This window comes from Sorex fumeus, unplaced genomic scaffold, assembly GCF_029834395.1.
Source record: "Sorex fumeus unplaced genomic scaffold, SorFum_2.1 ptg000026l, whole genome shotgun sequence".
In the NCBI taxonomy this organism is placed as follows: domain Eukaryota; kingdom Metazoa; phylum Chordata; class Mammalia; order Eulipotyphla; family Soricidae; genus Sorex; species Sorex fumeus.
In genome coordinates, this window is record NW_026606083.1 from 5,892,338 (window position 1) to 5,913,118 (window position 20,781).

Sequence of the window (20,781 nt, forward strand, 5' to 3'; positions counted from 1 at the left end):
CACCCCACAGCAGCCTCCAACTCTCTGGAGATGGCCCGTGAGACACACACACTCAGCTCACGTGCATCTGCCGGAGAAGCTGGACTGCAGCAGCTGCCTCCCGCAGTACGATACTCCTTCGGAGCCCCCCAACCCCTGCAGACAGCCCAGCTTCACCCTCGTGTGCACTGATGAAAACAGGCAAAAAGTCATTTTTAAAAAGATACATTCTTGAAGAAAATTTTAATTAAAAAAAATCAAAAGAAAAACTGAACAGTGCCTAAATCTTTATTTTTCATAACCTACATTTTTTTCAAATTAGACAATTTTACACTGACACAGAAGGAAACTTAAATTACCAATAGTTTACACATATGTAAGCTTGATTCCAGTCTTAATGAAAAGAACAGAAACATGGGCCCTCGGGCCCCCACAGCACACTCAAGGCTGGGACCTGGCAGCATCGCCCTGTGGTGATTGTCGGCTGTTTCCTGCGGCCCTGGGCAGAGCCACAGGGGGTGAGACAGCCTGGCTGCCAAGGTTCTGGGGCATGCCCGGATCTTGGCTTAACAGCAACACTGCACGCGCTCTGCCACCTGCTGGTGACAAGAGGGATGGCTGCCTGGGAGGGCCGCTCAGAAACGCCATGACGCTAACTCTGGGAGCAAAAAACAAAACAACTACTCTACTTGAAATTCATGTCTGGTGAAACGGGGCCAATACTCATTCTTTCATTTTCCAAGTGGTGAGCCTTGTCACACAACTGTGCATGTTAAAATGTCACTTGTTAACACCCCCTGATTCCACACCCTGACGAACTGCTAGGGACAGGAAAGTGACGTGAAGAAAGGGACATGCCTGCCCGCCACAGCTGCTGGCCGCATGCTGCCCTGTCAGGCCTATTTGGAAATCCAGACAAGGCTAGAGAAGTCACATCAGGGCACGATTAACTCTTGATGAGACCCACGGGTTTCAGGGCACACAGGCGAGAGCAGAGGGACCTGGTGCAACTGGCGGGACACGGGACACCTGCTGGTCTGCTGCCACATCAGCCACTGCACCCAGCAACCTTCCTCCTGGCCCTGCGAGAACCTAGCTGGCTGTGTGGCTTCCCATGGACAGCTGTTGCTGCCCCACCGCTGGACAAAGGGGCTGGCACCACCAGAGACCAGTTTCTGCTCCACAGGGCCGGACAACAACTGCTCCCTCGAGCAGAAGCAGCAGCACTCAGGAACCCTCAAGGCATCGCTGGCCTTGCTAGATCATTCCAGAGTACGCATTAGTTTGGGTAGAAGAGGTCAATTATTGTTTTTAGTCAGCAGCCTGACAACTACAAGGAAACACGTTCCTAGATTTCATTTTACAGGTATTTGTAAAATAGCACTGTGGGTATTTCTAGCTATTTGACTAATAAGAATTGCGCTGAAGGAAACATCAAATGCTCAGGGCCTCCCTCTGGCAGGTCAATCATGCTCAGCTACTGATTATTTTAAGTAGTGGATTATGCTTAACTTTCACTTAAAGATCTTGCCACTTTCTGTGTGCTATATTATACTTCAAAAACCCCTTCCACATCAGATACATTAGTACATATTTACATACTTTAAAGGGTATGGAAATATCGGAGTCTTGATTCAAACCTTCCACACTTCCTTCTGCAGCAGCAAAGAGGCAGAACCAGATCAACACATCAGTATAAAGAAAAAGAAAAACCTCAACAAATCAAAATAATATGCAAACCACAACATTTAGTTTATCTACATCCAGCTCAATAGCAACATTTATAATATATCAATAATTTTTATCAGATTTTCTCTTTAGGGTACCTTTTAATATGTTCTGATTATTTACAACTGTACAAGCAAAGCACACACTCCCAAGTGCACGTATTCAATACAGTATCGACTATTTGCATTTACAGGATTCTCAACAATCTGAAAAAAAAAAGATCAACTGTTTAAGATCTTCAGGGCAGATTACAAACACAACTGCTAGTTCTGGTAGGTACTACAGTATGCTCACTCAGTGAAGCCAGTGACGGCAAATCCCACAGACTGAGGGACTCTGACCCACTCACACCAACCCAGGGGCCGGGCTCCAGGAACTCTTAAGCTGTCTTATACAAAAGTTAAGGCAAAGTCATTTTCAAGTTTAAATAAAATTCAAGTCTTTAAATATTGGATGGAAATAATTGTTTAAAAAAAAACCCTCAGTCTTGTGAAATAACATTTTCTGGAATAAACTGTAAGGTTACATTTAGCAGAAAATACGCTTATTTTAATGTCTGCTGCTTAGACTACTTAAAAGGGAAAAAATTTAGACATCTGAAACAAAATAATTGAAGTCTAACTTTATCATAACTGCTAGCTTTAGTGCACACATCTTTTTCAGGGTGCAGTGCTGCCAGGGATCAGCAAAACCCTTGGAGGTAAGAGAGAGCGAAATTTTAGCCTCCACTGAACACCATTCTCGACTGTTCAACAAGTTTCCATCCAGGGGAGAGCACTCAAGAGTGGGGTCACTCCAGCCACCCATGGGAGCATGACAGCATCGGGTTCCATTCTGCATGAACAAGTCAGTGAGCATCAATGTTTTCATTTAGGTTCTATTCACAATGTGCTTTGAATTTATCTTACATAGTAGCCACTTGAAAACTGAGTGAGAAGCTGGTTACTTGCTTGCAGTCCATCAAACTGAAGGAAGGGGGGCCCTCTCAGAGCTCCTGCAGGCTCACTTTGCCCACTGGGTCAGAACCAGGCTGCTTCCCAGAATACGAGAGTTCTGAATTCCAGGGCACACCCCCGCCCATGGATAACTGTCACTGCCACCCCCTACCCCCAACGCTCAGTCCTCATTGGGCATCTGGACACAGAGACACGCACTTGCTAACCAGTCATTAAAAAAGTGAAGGAGCACAGTTCCGCTTAATTTAGAAAAACTCACTATACATAGCTTGCATTCATTGCCACATGGAGGCGTAATAAAAAATATCAGTTTGTTAGGACAAATGCATTTTCTATCCTGAAAAAAATCAGACTTATACATCACCTCCAGTTAAGCACCAACCTAAAATAAGGTTTATAGTAATTAAATCCTGAAAAATAGATTTTTTTTTCCAAGAGGGGGGAAATCTGACTCTGAGGAAAATAACTTCAGGCCTCTCGTGGGCCCTCAGACTGCAAGCTCCTAACCAGCGGCTCACTCGGCACCACGCAGCCCCACGGCTGCTTCCACGCTCACCTCCCTCCAGACCACACATTCACTGGGGAGACTTGGGGGGGGGACTCTGTTCTCGATGTGGACGCTTCCCCATAGCCGGTGGTGAGGGCCGGCGCCCCAGTGGCCTCCTCTGGTCTCTGGGGGGTCCTGGGTGGGATTTGGGGGTAGGGGGCTCTGTTTCAGCAAGCTTCTTCTCTTCCTTCCCACAGCCAGCAGAGTGGGGCTTTTGCTCCTTGGGAGGCGGCAGTGGAGATGAAGGCTCTCTGCTTGTCCTCTGGCAGATCTCTGCATAGCTAGGTTTCCGCAGTTCCTGGGAACAGACACAACTCTGGTGTCACACGAATCCATCAGGCCAGCGTGAACTAAGGTCCCAACTGCCCACGCTCACACCCCAGGGACCTCCACTCTTGCCATAAAATCTGCCCAAAGACAACGCAGTTTCTCCTCAGCACGACTTGCCCCAAAAGACATTCAAGATCTCTCTCCCAAACGGACAAAGGTCAAATCTGTGAGGGGCAGAAGGGCTGCCTGAAATTCCTTCCACACGAGCCCTGAGGAGTCCTTCTGGAGTTCAGACCCAGCTGCCGCCCCTCCTCCTTCCCCTTCAAGCTTGAAATCACTGTACAAGCAGAGCATAGGAGAACACAGAATGTGGAAAGTGTGAAGAAATAAAAACAGTGGCACAGAAAGAGTATACAAGGTTTACAGGAGAGGAAGAAAGAGTAGAAGGAAAGGAAGGAAGGAAGATAGAAAAGGTGGGAAGGAGAGGAGAGAGAAAAGAGGAAGGAAGGAAGGAAGGGAGGGAGGGAGGTGGGAGGGAGGGAAAGAAAGACAGACAGACATACTAGGACTAGAGAAATAGCTCAGTGGGCTGGATGCAGGAAAACATTCCACCTCCATGAACTTAGTTCCTTAAAAATAACCTAGGGGGGCTGGAGTAATAGTACAGCAGGTAGGGTATTTGCCTTGCACGTGGAAGACCCGGGTTCGATTCCCAGCACCTCACATGGTCACTGGAGCACCGCCAGGAGTAATTCCTGAGTGTAGAGCCAGGAGTAACCCCTGGGCATTGCCAGGTATGACCCCCCCAAAAAAATTAAAAAAAAATAAAATAACCTGGGGCTAAGGGTGTATCATTTACCTTGCACTTGTAAGGTATGAGTTTTGTTCCCCAGCTCTGCCAAAATTAAAAATAACCTATAAATTTTGGGGGGTTGGGGAGGTACATGCAACAGTACTCAGAGATTACTACTGGCAGTCCTCAGGGGACCATATGTGGAGCCAGGGATCAAACTAGGACTGGCTGTATCAAGACAAGTGCCTTTGGGCTAGAGCGATAGTACAGCAGGTAGGGTGTTTGCCTTGCACGCGGCTGACCTGGGTTCAATTCCCAGCATCCCATAGGGTCCCCTGAGCACCGCCAGGAGTGATTCCTGAGTGTAGAGCCAGGAGTAACCCCTGAGCATTGCTGGGTGTGACCCAAAAATCAAAAACAAAACAAAGCAAGTGCCTTATCTAATGCAGTATCTCTCTGGGTCCTCTGACAGTCCCTGAACACTGCTAGGCAAGCCCAGAGCATCCTCCGCCCAGATTTTGTGGTTTTAGGTTTTAAGAGCATACCTGATGGTGCTCAAGCTTATACCTGGTGGGGCTCAGGGGACCGTATGAGATGCCAGGAATCAAACCTGGGTCAGCTGCATGCAAGGCAAGCACCCTAACCATTGTACTATCACTCTGGTCTTTTTTTTTTTTTCCTTAAGATTCTCTACCTCGTGGAGAGTGAGAATGAAAATCAATTCAAAAGGTTTTATAACTTAACCAAAGCTTATACAGAGCGGAAACCAGAATAAAGAGGGTGATACGGCAGAGGGCATAGGACCCACAGGGCTGCGGAGAACAGGGCTGAGGCACCCCCACCATTCATCTCCACCTTTATCATCCCCCCTGTAGAGGCTCACTTCTTAGTCACTGACATGACCCACACAGACAAGCAGAAAGCCATCGACCCTCTGGAAGAATACCAGCTGGAATCTTGTTATTCCCAGCCCCAGAACACCTTCGTGGGTGATGAGCATCAGGGCACCTACCGTGGCAGAGCCATTGACCTGCACCGATTTGCTCACGGTGTTCATGAGAGCAGAAGAAAGTCTGTCCACACTCGGGGCTTCCCTCTGCTTCTCCACCACCTTGGGGTCCCTGTGAAAACACCAGCACCACTGAGTTTCATGCGGCACCACTCGGATGCCTGGGGAGCAGTGCACGCAGCAGTACTCACTCAGGGGAACGTGCTGGAGACGGGGAGCGTTCATAGGTCGTGGACACAGCACAGGGAGCCGGCACCAAGGGTTCTCGGGGGGTCACTGGGGAAATCGTGCCCGTGCCTGCCTCTGCACTCAGGGTCTGCAAACCAGTAAAGGAAGAGCTTGTGACTGGCTAGAGAAGCGGGCTAGAGAAGCATCATCAAGCTTCCACCACTGCTGTTCTAGATTGACCAGTGCGGCTCTGCCCCTCCCACTCCTGGGAATGTCTGACCCCCGCTCATAGGTGTAGCACCTGCAGAGAGGCAAAGAAACATCTCAGTGCCCTCCCAACCGCCCAAACCCTGGTAGCTATTCAGTGTAGCAGCCCCAACACGATTCCACAGAACTCACTCCAGTAACAGAGGTCCCACCTGGCCTTCCCCCTTAAGTCACCGCCAAAGGGGCTGATGGGGCATCCCACCGAAAGAGCACTCTGGAAGGTGTATCCACTCTCCCACTCAAACAAGAGAGAGACAGTGAGGTAAAAAAGGAACCACCACGCACACTGCAAGGGGTCTCCACTGCTTCAGGCTCAGAGCCCACAAGGGCCTCCCAGAGCGCAGATCATAAGCATTATTAAAGAGAATCCATTGCTGGTAATGGAATGAAGGCTTTTTCTTCAAATCTTTGCTTTACAAGGTACCAAGCTTACCCAGCAAACCAGTCTCCAGGTCCCCTGCAGCCAAACCAGCAAGGACAGGAGTCTATTTGCTCCACCGCCAAGCCCCTCCTGGCCAGCGGCAAACCCCAAGTAGCTGGGCAGCAGAGAAGCCTGAAACCAGCTTCTGGTTTGCTTTGCTTGAGAGCAGTCTGACAGAGAAACTCAGTTGTAAAAACTTGTAGCTGCTATTTCTGAATGTCAGAGGGATCTCCTCATTCTGCTCTCCACCCACTTGGTTGGACGACTCATGTCCTTTAAGTTACACTGACTGATTCTCTGGGTCCTACGACTTATGTCCTTTCAGCTGTACTGACTCAGTCTCCAAGGTACAACTAAGTCAGAGTGACTGCTCAGAACTGTGATTCCTACAACTTTCCTACAAATGGACTAAACCTTACTTGCCTTGCCTGTATGATGCCCTAAGACCTGGGTTCGATTCCAAGTACCACATAAAGGTCCCTGAGCTCTATCAGAAGTGATTCCTGAGCACCACCAGGTACAGCCCCAAACCAAAAAACAGTACTTTTAAACACTGAAAAATGAAGCAGCAGACTGAACTTAGCGTCTGATCCCTACTACAAAGTGCAGGTTCTCAGGATCTACTCCTGCTCAGAGGCACAGGGGCAGTGCGCTTGAGGAAGCCCACTGTGGGCCTGGCTTCAGGAAGCCAACAGAGCCTCTCCTGGAGCCGGAAGTCTGGGTGCAGCTGGGGCAGGCTTCTCCAATTCCCAGGCCATAGGTACTGGCCCCTTTGCTCCCTCAGAAGGCAGCGGCTACAGGACTTGCTGGTGTGCAGCCGAGACCCTGAGCTGTCAGGGCAGAGCTCAGGGCCAGCACACATCCCTCCTGGACTGGTCAGCCCTCATAGCCTTGGACAGCTAACAACTGTAGGACCTGGAAGGAACACTGGGCAGTCAAGACCCTCTGGCCTCTGCATCTCGTGGTTCCTGGAACTGTGATCATTGTAGAGGAGTGAAACTACAGGTATGGCAGATATATGTTTACTTGGTCACCAGCACTAAAAAGACTGCAGGCCTCTTGTGATTCGCATGCACTCCTAGAACTGGGCCACATCTGTCCTTTAACCTGTGAAATAGGAACAGTGGGGCCTGCACCATCTAGTACACACAGCGGAGGCTCTTGCCATGGGCCCAGCAGGCAAGGAGAAAAGCCAGAGGGTTCTGTTCTGGTTCTGCCTGGCCCTGACCCCACTGCTCCCCCATCCCCATGGCATCTGTCATCCTGCCTCTAAGCACCTCTGGCAGTTGGTATAAAATAAAATACAGGGCACAGGCAGGCAGGGCCCAGGAAGGTTGGTCGGGCCAGCCTGTGGCAGGTGTCTTACCCTTTCTTTCGACGATCCCATTAGCAAACCAGACAGTCTATTTTCAAACAAGTCCTCAGTCTTCAAGTGACCCGCTGCCCCAGGCAGTGGGGGGAAGTTAGACAGCCCTAATTCGAAGCTCGGGGATGGAGGCTTTGGTGGTGTCGGAGACTGAGTCTGACCCCTCTGAAAAAGAACAGCACCCATAAGCATGCACAGGTGTAGACAGCAAGAAGCAAGAAACACAGAAGTCAGGTCAATGTCATTCTCCCATCATCTGTTTTTCACCCACATCTGGAAAAATAATAGCGACCCAACCAGAGCCAACACTGAAATGCCCTATGTCAGACAGAGCACAAACATCAAGAGCTCGGTCAACACAACCCCACCCCCTCTGACCACTGAGGCATGCTGCTCAAGGAAGTGGTAGCAGAACAGCAGTGGAGTGAGACCTCCAAACAGGGTAGAGGCCAAACAGCCGAGCCTTCTTCACCCCTGACCTCAGTCTCTTGATTTAGACCACAGTGAAGACAATGAAAGAAAAAATATACCAAAAAATGCAGCTCCCAACTCTACACTTCCACTATGGGCAACCTTACAAAAATTTCCAGTGAAAAAGTAGATCAACAAGAAAGGGGGAGCTCAGTTAGCCCAATATTAACTCACTGGAAGTTTCAAATTTCGAAATCAACATGCAAAGACATGGTCTTGAATAGCAAATTCTGAGCCCCAGACTTCAAAAAAGCAAGTGCAGCACTGAACATCCCCAAGAGTGGGGCCAGAGGCAGCACGAAAGGCTCCCTGGCACCACCTGGTACCCCCCCAAGTGCTGCCTGGAGCAACCCCCAACACAGCTGAAACAAAACCAGGGATGATTAATAAGTCCAAGATCTCGGGAAAAATGCAGGGATGTCTTGTTACTGATAAGCCTTCAATTTGCTTTGGCAAGACAGAAGTTCTATCTAAGCACCCAGCTCCTGGGTGGAGGACAGGAGGCAGGAGAGGGGTGCAATGAACTCCCTCCCATCCAGGAGAAACAAGGTGCTCCAGCTGCTCATTCTGACAGCAGAGCTTCTCTTCCAGGACTTGCTAACTTGAAAGACCAACATTTCCCAGAAGGACCTTCTCCAGGGCAGCGGTCTAGCGGAAATGCTAGAACACACCAAGAACAGGCTAGTGGATGGAATGGGTGCTGCATGATCCCTGAGGGTGCCTAGAAGCTTCTCTCCCTGCTGATGGCGCCTTCGATAGCTGTCTGGGCCTCAGAACTCAGCTGCTGTCACCACCCCTGGATCACTATGTGTTTCCCATCAGCAAAGCTAAAGCTTATACAGACACGACCATTTCAAAGCAATCTTGAGAGGGCTTATTTTAAACATCTGCATTTAACTGGAGGCTGGCCTCTCTGGTTCCTGATCGAACTGCTTAATGGCCATGATCCCAGAGACTCAGAAACAAATCTGGAAACCCAACGACTTTTGGCAGAAATGCATCCAGTCCCTGCAGTAGGTTACCTGCACTGGGCCACCCTAGGTGGAAATAGGTTTCATGCCTTGGCCTGTTCCCCCTGGCGGCCTGGGGGCCGCCATCCTCCAGAGGCCACTGGACAGTTAGGTTTGGGCCTGCAGTGACGAGCCAGGTGGGGCCTCACGGGATGGGGGTGGAGGCAGCCCTTTCCTCCCCACCCCAAAGACACCCTGAGTCATGGCCCATGAGTGGTCTCTCTGGCTCCTGATCAAGCTGCTTAACGGCCATGATCCCAGAGACTCAAAAACAAATCTCAAAACCCAGCAGCTTTTGGCAGAAATGTGTCCAGATCCCACAGTAGGTTACTGTCGCTGGGTCACCCCAGGGGTGGAAGGGTGCTGTTCCTCCACTTGCTCCCCCTTGGTAGCTCGGTGGCTGCTATCCACCAGAAGCCATTGGACAGTCAGGTTTGGACCCTCAGAGATGAGACACGCGGGGCCTCACGGGATGAGGGTGGAGCAGGCCCTTTCTTCTCCATCCCAATGAGACCCCGAGTGGTCTCTATGGCTCCTGATCAAGCTGCTTAATGGCCATGATCCAAGAGACTCAGGAACAAATCTCGGTACCCAGCAGGTTTTGGCAGAAATCCCTCCAGATTTTTTTTTTGGTAGGAGTACTGCTATTTATTCAGCCACTGATTAGCTGATTGAATTGTGCATGAACTCCACCTTACTTTTTTTTTTCTTTTTCCATTTTTTATAATTTTATTTATTGAATCACCGTGAGAGCAGTTACAAAACTTTTGGGTCTAAGTCTCGGTCATACAATGAAACATCTGTACCTTCACCAGTGCCCATTCTCCACCACCAAAAATCCCAGTATACTCCCATCCCACACCCTCCCCCTGCCTGTGGGGCAGATGATTTCTACATTACTCTCTCTCTCTACTTTGATCACATTCACTATTTCGACACCAGACCCACCATTATTTAAGATTTTACCCCAACACTCAGATCTGCTGAAAAGGCAACAACAGACAATTTGTGTTCTATTGCTGGTTATGAATAACATTAAATTCATTTTATGTTTTAACACTTAAAAATGGCGCTGCCCCTGTGCCTTTGAGCAGGAGTAGATCCTGAGAACCTGCACTTTGTAGTAGGGATCAGATGCTAAGTTCAGTCTGCTGCTTCATTTTTCAGTGTTTAAAAGTACTGTTTTTTGGTTTGGGGCTGCACCTGGTGGTGCTCAGGAATCACTTCTGATAGAGCTCAGGAACTAAAACTAAATTTAATTAAAGCAACAAGCTTGGTAAGGCCAATGGTTCCCACCATGTCACTGCTCAAAATTGCTGGTTACCTAAATGGTCCACATCAAGCAACAGGAAACACAACCAAGTATGAGTCGCATTCATTCCTGGTGGTCTAGTGACCCACGGGGAAGGTGCCTGCGGAATTCAGGTGCTGGTTTTGTTAGTTCAAAAATTTCGGCGAGTCTATCACAATGAATGGCCTCACAGAAAGGTTAGCAGGACCCAGAGGACACTGAGATCAGGACCAGTGAGTGCCCTGCACCCCAGACCTGCACTTTCGAGTTCTAGACGCAAAGCTCATATCTGGAATTAGATGGTGCAGCAGAGCATGTGAAGGCCGTGGACAGTCCTCCAACCAAGCTCCCTCCTCCCTGCCACTGCAATCCCATCTTGTGGGCAAGTGTCATGCAGGAGGAGCATCTAACCATGAGCTTTTCTTTCTCACTCTCTCTCTCTTTTTGTTTTCTGCTTTTTGGGATCACTCCAGGCAATGCTCAGGGGTTATTTCTGGCTCTGCACTCAGAAATTACTCCTGGCGGTACTCAGGGGACCATATGGGATGCTGGGAATTAAACCTGGGTAAGCTGTGTGCAAGGCAAACGCCATACCCGCTATGCTATCACTCCAGCCCCAACCATGAGCTTCTCAAACTGAAGCATGACCCCAAATGGGGCTGCATCATGAAGGTGGAGATTGACAAATGAAAAAAAAAAATTGGTTAACAGTACAAGTTTCTGAAGGTCCAAGGGCAAGAAATGAATCCAGTCAACCACTAAGTCCCAGAAACAGTGCTCACATGCGCAGCATCCCATGGGTGAAAAGGGATCAGGAAGCACTGCCAAGCAGATTCACCAACATTACTCCTAGGTGTCCTAAGTTGGAGAGCAAAAGGCAACAGTGCTTTCCAAATAGTGTTGCACAGAAAAATACCCAGGAACAGGACAATCTGTTCTGAGGCCAAAACTAACGATGGCAATTATGTTAAGTCATGCAACATGGTGACCCAAAAGGAAAGAGCTCCCCTGAAGGGTCCTGCACAGAGTGTCCAGGAAAGAGGCTGTCGGTCTTCCCAACATCTTGGACTTTTTACTCCTCTTCATTACCTACTCAATGGAGACCTTCAAAGAAATTCTCCTATCAAACCCTTCTTTCATTTAATCGGATCTCCCACTGGTTAGGATCAATTAGGCTTAAATGGAAATGACAGAAGCTATGTACTCACTGTAAACTTCTCCTCCCTTTTCTTCCGATAACCAAAGGAATTTTTCCTGGAGAAGAAAGCAAAAGACTATTAAATTTTTCCCTCCTGGAACACTGACCACTAAACACACATAATCAGAGCAAATCACCAATTAGTCTTTATTACACTAATTTTTAAAAAGTGGCTTTTGATTCTAAAATTCCAACCTCATTAAATACAAGAAAATACAAAATCTTAGGAAATCTTAAGGTCTCAGGAAAAAAAAAAGGGACTAAACTTGCACCTGCATAGGTAATAAAAGAAATAAAAGACAAAGGGAAACATTTATCAGGGTATTCTTTGCGGCTACCTGGAATCGTAGACTGAGTATTCGAGAATCCACTCAGATTGACATAACCAGGGCATTTTGCGAGCAGGGCTACTTTTAGTTGAACTGTTGAAAATTGGAATGAAAGTTGACCAGGCTCAGTATTGACATGTGGTTGTCCCAGGCCCGCCCCATCACCCCAGCAGCTGGTGTGGCAGAGATGCACACCACTGAGCCCCATACTTCCTGCCAGGCCCAGAGGGTCCTGTGGCCTGCTCCTTGTCCCGAATGCTGTCAGGAGCGACCCTAAGCAGAAGTGGAAGCAGCTTCCAGGGACTCATGTACTACACTGCATCTGTGACTTTTCTCCATATGCCCAGCCCTTTGCAGCTCCAACACACACACTCTGAGGGCCGTGCGCATCAGGTAGGGATGAAGCTACTCCTGCTGCTATCAAACACTGAAAGGGGGCTAAAATCCCCTTGCCAAACCTCAAAAGCAGCTTGCCCGAGGAAAGCGATGGCCAGAGGTGCCTGTAGTTGTCCTCCCTGGCAGAGGACACACTGCAAGCCTCAGCAGCTTTGGAACAGTCACACTCCCTCCCAAACCAACAATTCCAGAACCACCACTGCAGGATCAGACAGAGCCGAGAGCTGACAGGCACCAAGAGGCTGAGTGGGGCCCAGGCCAGTAGCCAACAGCCTTCCAAGGCAAGGCTTGGAGACCTGCCAGGCAGCGAGCCCCCTTCCAAGCCCAGTTAGGGGCGCCAGGGTCTGAGGACAGGCAGTCTAGGATCCTCAGAGAAGCACGCAGGACTCAGGCAGCAGCAGGGGTTCCTACAGAGGAGGCCTGCATGTGACCAGGAGTATGTGACACTCAGTTGTGACCGCCACCCCTCAAGATGACCTGGAGAACCAAGTGAGGGGCTCTGGCCTGCATATGTGGAGTGCAGCCATGAGGCACCACCCCAAACTCACTGTGACTAAGGTTACCCGTTCTTTCCTCTCCCACCAAGATGGTAGCAGTGCTCCAGGAGCCCCCAGGGCCTTTACAACACTGTTCAGGCCCCACCTCAGTGTTCTAATTGTGGGGACAGACTGACCACTAAGTGTCCAGCCTGCAAAGTCTTAACGGAGTAACTTCAGCTAACCTGATGAGGTAATCTGGCACCACTAATGTCCCCTCCCCCACCCAGCACTTCCACTTCCTGGGCTCTGTCTGAGAGCAGCTGGCATGGCCTAGTGGAGATACCTGAAGATAGTATGGGCCCTGGCATCCAGTGGGGAGTTCTGTGGGGGCGATACACTGCTACTGACACCCAGCCGGAAGGCTGAGGCCAGGACAACCCAGGTGGGCTGTGTCTGTCAGGAAGGGTGGTTCGGGGCAGCCTTCACTCAGACGCCATGAGCAAGGTACCTTTTGGCCCTCCATCCTACTGGCCACTCTGACTCAGCCCTTATCTCTCTGAGGCCCCTGAGGAGGGTGGGGGTGGGGCTTTGGCTTTCCCATGGTGAGGTGGTGGGACTCTTTACTCTAGGCAGAAGCGCTGTGGAGGACACTTGGCTGTGGCCAGCGGTCCCTTTGTGGTGCTGATAGGCAGCTGTGGCTCCTCCAGCTGCCAGGGCCCTGCAGGCATCTCTCCATGCAGGGGTGCTACAGAGAAACCAGGCAGAGCCCAGAGCCAAACTCTTCCTGCACCATACGCTAGCCCTTCCCCTATGTTCTCAGCCTGCTCAGTCCACTACATCCCCATCAGGACTGCCAAGACCTCAATCAGACCAAGGTTTCGAATGGCACGAACACAAACACTGCACAGGAGCAGAGCTTCTACAAGTGCACCCAGAGAGGCTTTGCACCCACTACTCCAGCATTTGCCCTGAAAGTTTCCTGTCAGCCTGAAAGAAGGCACTCAGAAAGACCAGGCTCAAGTTGACCCTGTGTTTGGGGGCTGCTTTCCCCCCTGCCTGTTCAGAGCTGACTAGAGGGACTGGCTAAAACCAGTTCAGCTCCACACTCCCTGCTGCCTGAAGCCAAAGCCCTGACTCACCCATGGCAGCTAATGCCATCCTCTAGTACTGCAGGACAAGGTTGGCTGTACTGCTCTGTCCTGGGGAATTGAGTCAGTCCTGTCACTGAAGATGGCCAGGGTAGGAGCTGGCCCAGAGGGGTACCTGCGCTACACTGCTGCCTGGAAGTGGGAACAGGTGTCAGCCTCCTCCACCCTGTGGCCCACAGGCACACCTGACAGTCACAGTTTTCGTCTGAAAGTCGGTGTGGTGGGACCGGAAGGTGACTGCATCACAGGCTGTGGAGCACTTGCCACTGGGCACAGTAGCCACAGGCATATGAAGGGCGGGCTCCAGCCCACAGGAAAACTGGCTACTGAAGTCCAGAGCTCTGCTGCATCCAGTTCTAATCACAGGACCAGCGATGGAAACACTCACAACACCGCTCTCAGAAACGGGTGCTCACATGTCTCAGTCTGATTTTTTGCAATGTCTTTAAAAGTGAGGTTCAAGCATGTCTAAAATAATGGGTTTTGGCAATGCTAATAGTTTGGGGCAGGTACAAAGTGCCGGCTTGACAGCAGCTGGGGTCACTCACCTTCCTCTGCCTAAGCCAGGAGAGGACTGGAGACTGGTCAGCTCCACGCGCCCGGGCCCCACGTCTCTCTCGGCGTAGGTGGGAGGGTGCTGTGTTCGGGTTCTAGTTTGACCTGTCTGCCTGGTTTGTGGGCTCCGGACACCGTTTATTAACCGATCCGCAGTGAAGTTAAATATAGAAGGACTTTCTAAGAGCCCAGGCCCTCTCTCTGTGCTGGGGATGGCATGGCGCAGATGAGATTTACTAGGGTTCCTGTGAACACAACGTTGGGATACGCTCAGTTATAAAACCATCCCAGCATTACCAAAGGAACATGCTAATATAGGAAAGTCTAAGCTAAATAAAATGCGCGCTCTGCTTAGAAACTGGAACCCTGTCACTAGACCAACCAGCGCACAGCTTGTCTCACAGGGCAGATATCTCTAAGAAAGGGTCGTGTCGTGCTCTGCCAAAGCCCAGGTCTTGTGTCCTAGGTTTAGCCAATGCTTCCAGCCTGTCACTGCAACTCTCGGGCCTCTGGACACCCCACATGCATAGAATCGAAACCTGTGCAGAAGTTGTCTTGTTGCTTGAGAACTTGACTAGCAGTCACATATGATTCAGAGATTGCCAGAAGCACTTGGTTTATACTTAATGGATGTGGCTTGTGACAGTGGTTAGGGTAACCGAGGGTTAACACACTTTTGCTTTTAAAGTTTACAGCGTCTTACAAACCCTGGGGAAAAAGCATACATTTCAATCTCTCATGCAACTTGCCTGCTTCTTGGAGGGTATTGTCTGAGTGAAGTCAGAGGAGATGCTGCAGGCTTGAAGGTTGGAGACGTAAACCCATTTATAAACCCAGTACTTGGAAATGGAGTCACCTGGATTTATCGAAAACAAACACAAACAAGCCACACAGTGAGTTGGTCATACCTCACCTCTGACCCAGCACACAGCTGAGGGGGATGTACGTCCTCACAGGCCCAGGAGCTCGGGCTGGAGGTGCCCTCCTGCACCCTCACCATGGAACAACAGTCTCTCAGGGCTCCAGGTTCCAAGCACAAATAGAACGCCAGTGCTTAATCCAGTGTCCCTGCCAAACCACCTCCGACCTTTTTTTTCTCATGATGACTTCAATAGAACTAGTCCAAAGGCTCAATCTTAGGAATACCTATAGGACTACAATAACTTCTTCCTGGATAAAAATCATTTTATTTTTTCTTCCTGAATGTTCTACTCAGAAACCAAATCATTAATTCCGATACTCATAATTCACAGTGATATACTTCCCCAAAATGTATCGACATGATTCAGAAGTTTAAAGGAGGCCTTCAGAAATGAAACTTTGGGACGGGTAAAGGGGAAGCTGCTGAGCAGTGGTCAAGGGGTGAGGGGCCTTCTCAGGGATGTAGGGATGTAATGCCAGAGATGACTGAACCCAAAGCCTCCAGTCCCAGTCTCACACTCTGAATTTTCACCAAACTGATAGATGATGTTCATGCCTCTCCTAATTTGAAAAAAAAAGAACAGACAAAAAGCAAGAAACTCAGGACCAGAGTGATCGGGTAGGGCATTTCCCTTGCACTCAGCTGACCCAGGTTCAATTCCTAGCACTCCATATGGTGCCCTGAGCATAACCAGGAGTGATCCCTGAGCACAGAGAGCACAGAGCCAGGAGAAGCCCTGAGCACTGCCAAGTGTGGCCCAAAAAGTCAATTAAAAAAAAAAGTTTAAGTTTAAGAAGAGCCAAAGCTAATGCCCAAAAACTACACTGGAAATAGGTTAGAACTAAAGGAAAACCTTCCTTGATTAAAAAAAAAAACCAACAAAAGAAGATCTAAAGAGAAAGATATGCTTTAAAATCTGGTAAGATGGGGTGGAGGCCACCAGGGCTAGTCCAACGGGCTAGAACTAGTCTTGCATGCCTGAGGCCCCCTTGTACACATAGCTGAGCCAAGCATGAACTGTCAGGGTTAGCAAGCCAGGTCAGCCATAACCTGGAAGGGCCCCAACCCTCTAGGTACTGCTGGGGCCCTTCCTGCTGAGTACCATATCCACCCCACACACCAAAATTTTGTTAGTCTCCACTCACTACTGGAGAAACCCTACAGCCTGTTACACAGAAGACTATTCACAAAGACGTCAATCACACCAGCACTATATTTTAGTCATTGTTTTGGTTTGGGCAGAGGGGAAGGGGAAAGATGTGTCACACGGTTATGCTCAGGGACCATCCCTGGCAGCACTCACGGACCATATGGGGTCCCAGCAATCCACCTTACTTGCTTATGTATTATTGTTCCAGCCCCAAAACTCTACTTTAAGAATTTTAAATCAAGGTAAGACCAATGAAGACAAATCTTTCTCCCATATATCTGAACTCCATATTTAGTTCTAACCTTCTTTCTGCCCTCTGCAGTGCTGACATGTGGGGTCCAGATATCAGAGCCTGACACGCGTTAAACTCCCTCACTGCCTACCAGCCTGCACGCAGACCATCCCCACCATCCTTAAGTTACTAACTCAACCAATACTCTCTGACCTCAACTGTCTATGTGTCCCACCGCTTCCAATTTCTTATTCCTTATTGTTTCACAGCAGCAGGCAATCCCAGTCTCACCCCCATCTTTCATGTGGGAGCCCTCATTTTGAGTATATCAGACCTTATACCACCCTACTTCTATCAGACTCATGCCAATTCCCAGCAAGGGTCCACCTGATCAAACATCTACAACAACTGGTTCAAGAAAATTAAGTTATTGAATTTTTTAAATCTATGGATTATAACAATAGCAAAGGCCCAAATCTGTAAAATAAATCAGAAATCCACCCTATGGCTAGAGTAGCACTGTCCTCCCATTGTTCATCGATTTGCTCAAGTGGGCACCAGTAACATCTCCATTGTGAGACTTGTTGTTACCGTTTTTGGCATATCAAATATGCCATGAGAAGCTTGCCAGGCTCTGCCGTGCAGGTGGGATATTCTTGGTAGCTTGCCGGGCTCTCCGAGAGGGATGGAGGAAATTGAACCCAGGTAGGCCATGTGCAAGGCAAATGCCCTACCCGCTGTGCTATTGCTTCAGCCCTGGCTGGAGTATAAACCAGAAATCCATCCTATGGCTGGAGTAAGCAATGAAACCAAGCTTGTTCTTGAGTGTACGAAGTCTTATTAGAATGCCTTTTCACTTTAAGACAAAGTGTCTGTTGCATTCTGTTGGTGCTCAACTTTTCCTTTTGTCCTTAACAGAGGTCTTAGTCCATTTTGTGTTTAAGTGAGGACCACACAGGGATGAGAGGAAATGGGCAAAGGACTGAGATTATAGCATTTCAGGGATAACCCCCCACATACACACTTTAAAAACGTTGCTCCATATTCATTCCCAATACGTAAAACACAAACACCTATGTGTGTGGTTCCCTATTAGACCACCTGGTAGAGCGTTTAAAAGAAAACTGCAACTTCAGCTCTTGCCCAGAGCAGACTCACCAATGGGGGGTCGAGATAGCTGTGTGTGGCAGACCATGAGTGGGGGGCAATCAGGCTGTAGAGAGGAAAGTGCTGCTGGGGGCTGTACACTGGAGGTAAGTAGAAGGAGGCCGTGTAGCGCTGCTGTGTGTAAAGACTCATGTCCAGAGGTCTGAATCCATTCTTTGGCAAAAATGTGTTTATAGCTATTGCCTTTGCCTTTATCCGAGCCTGAATGAGAATAATAGTTTTTAGAAGAATACTTGAGATGATTTCCAAATAAAATAATATAACCAAAAGTCTTTCTTACCTTAATTGGTTTTCCTTGAAAAGTCTTGACTTCTTCTCGAAGATATTTGTAAGCCTAAGGGGAAAACCACCCAAAACATCAATTTGTTAATCTTAGCTGCAAGACTACAACGCTTATTAATAAGTATTGCAAACCAAAGGAAAGTCACTCTCAAGGAACCAAGGATGTCTTAACAATGCAGCAGCTCCAATAAGAAACTGTACACTTAAAATCTAGTGGGCAGACCTCTGATAGCCATAGATTACTTTTTTAAAATCCAGTGAGAATGACAAATGGCATTTATAAAGCATTTTATTTAGTGTTACTAGATACCAAGTCTCTCACACACCAAAAGCCTAGAATTCTGACCTTAGGAAAAACAAGGAATATCCCCAACTAGAAACTAGAACTGCACAGCTTTGTAAATCAAGGTCTTTCTTTATGGAATCACCTATTCTTCAGACTAATTCCCTAACTCTGAAGTTCTGAGGCAAAGTCTAAGTCTGATCTTCTATCTGCCACATGCCCACCCAATAAGAACACAGCACAGACACACAGCTCTCACCTACTGCTGTCCCATCCCGCCTGTCCCTCTCTGGCCAGCATTCAGTTCCCCCTCACATACACATTCAACACAGTCACACCATTTCACAATGAATACTATACTGGCATCCCTTTACACGTGTTAATTTTCTACACCAAAGAAGATTCTTCCTTTAGGAGAAAAGGAGTCATCTCAACAATGGCTCTCCTCACAGAGCTTCCTACAGCTCCTTTGAACCTCGTTAACATACAATAACGACTAATGAAAGTGCCAGTCAGCATCACATGTCCCTAAAAGTCAACCCATTTTTCTTTCATTAGCTATCAGAATAGAATTCATATTCTTAGATGCTGTCTTACAATGTGCTTATTAAATGTCATGTTTTTTACATTATATTGCAACAAAAACTGTCTATACAAGCGTTCCTATGTAAGTTCCCACAATGTAATCCCTGTGTCCACAGTCAGACCCTAGTCAAAGCAGATGAGGAAGTAAGTGCTCACCTGTTGGGCATCAGCTTCCGTTTCAAATGTGATAAACCAATTATCATTATAGGCAAATTCACAGTTTATAAATTTCGGTAAATTATCTCCTTTAAATAATGCTTCTACTTCCTAGAAACAGAGATGGAAGTCATCAATGCTCAATGATGTCACTTTGTCCTGGTCAAGTAAACATGCTCTCCTGGGTGTTAGGGGTCCTGGAGGAGGAGTCCAACATGCTGTTAACTAAGAAGCTCTTTCAAAAGGCTTCTACAGAATTCCACAGTACTGAACACTGACACAAGAACTTGCTAACAGCCAAGATACTGTTAAGCTACATAAAATAACATAAAATTATTAGTTAATACCACTTGTAGGGGCTGGCTGGAGCAATAGCACAGCGGGTAGGGCGCTTGCCTTGCAGGCAGCCAACCCAGGTTCGATTCCCAGCCCATATGGTCCCCTGAGCACCGCCAGAGGTAATTCCTGAGTGCAGAGCCAGGAGTAACCCCTATGCATCGCCAGGTGTGACCCAAAAAGAAAAAAAAAACACCTGTAAACCCCACAATTTGAGATGGGGTAATGGCAAAAAAATTTTTTTAAAGTGCTGGACTCTGCTTCTAGCAAACATGAACGGGATTTACCCTCCCCTGTGAAGTGAGGGCTGGGGATAAGAGGAACATGCCTTGGCAGTATGAAACGTGGTTCTGAAACACAGCAACGCATAATAAAAATAAAAGCAAAAGACAAACTGTGAAGTAAATTTCAGATGCTACCTGGGAGGGGCAGGAGACAGTGGCCTTCTGAGACGGATAGGCCAAAGCTGGAAGGTAGGCACAGGCTCAAGTAGCGCCTGCACAGCCCATAGGCGTGTAAGCACAGTGGGAGGAAACAACTCCTGAACCTATCCAGAATCACCTGTAGGGGCTGGAGTTCAGTGGGACAAGTATTTCCCACCAGCCACAGTTCTCCATCCACCAGATCTGAGCAACACCCCACAGAACCCAGGGAAAGATGGCTCTCCTTGCTTTCGTAGGAAGAGGCCCCCAGGACCTCACACAGAAGAGCCCCACTTTACCAGTGAGCTCCAGCCCTGGGTCAAGCAAATATTCTCAAGGGACCATGTTGGACCATAAAGTCATTCAATGTTTAAGTATAATCCCAATTATCTAGCACCCATTTGAAGTCACACCAAGGCACACCAAGAAATTATGACCTAGTATGACTTATTATGAGAAAAATCAGGTTCAGAAATTAATGGCAGTACCATCAGAAAAGGAAAATAAATTAGCTACTGAATATGCATTCTGAAGATAGACTGTTAACTGAAGATTTTTAAAAAGAGGTCCAGGGCCAGAGACAGTACAGTGGGTAGGGTGGTTGCCTTGAGCATAGTCAACCCAGGTTCTATCCCTGGCATCACATATGGTGCCCCCAATCCCCACCAGGAGTAAGCCCTGAGCACCACCAGGTTTTGCTCCCCAAACCAAAACAAACAATGGGACAAACAAATTGCTAAGAGTGCATTAAACTGCAGAGATGTCTCCAGGCCCCGGCGGCAGGCTAAGTCTCATTCAGGGCAACCTGGAAGGGGGTGGGTGAGTCCCCACTCCCCGTCCAAATAGAGTCCCGGGAGCTAAAAAG

At 48.4% G+C, this 20,781-nt stretch overlaps 1 protein-coding gene across 2 annotated transcripts in view; it reads right to left on the reverse strand.

Annotated features, from left to right (window-relative positions):
- Positions 1-249: 249 nt before the first annotated feature.
- LARP4B (La ribonucleoprotein 4B) overlaps positions 250-20,781 on the reverse strand; it is a 74,137-nt gene continuing 53,605 nt past the window's right edge. The window contains exons 9-18 of one of the 2 annotated variants that reach the window (XM_056114543.1): positions 19,159-19,269; positions 18,133-18,186; positions 17,844-18,053; positions 15,131-15,237; positions 14,375-14,626; positions 11,485-11,530; positions 7,505-7,669; positions 5,474-5,598; positions 5,286-5,394; positions 250-3,508 (exon numbers count right to left, since the gene is read on the reverse strand). In XM_056114543.1, the coding sequence (XP_055970518.1) occupies positions 3,239-3,508; positions 5,286-5,394; positions 5,474-5,598; positions 7,505-7,669; positions 11,485-11,530; positions 14,375-14,626; positions 15,131-15,237; positions 17,844-18,053; positions 18,133-18,186; positions 19,159-19,269 (1,449 nt within the window). In that variant the 3' untranslated portion in view covers positions 250-3,238. The remainder of the gene's footprint in view (positions 3,509-5,285; positions 5,395-5,473; positions 5,599-7,504; positions 7,670-11,484; positions 11,531-14,374; positions 14,627-15,130; positions 15,238-17,843; positions 18,054-18,132; positions 18,187-19,158; positions 19,270-20,781) is intronic. The other variant, XM_056114544.1, reaches the window with a different exon arrangement.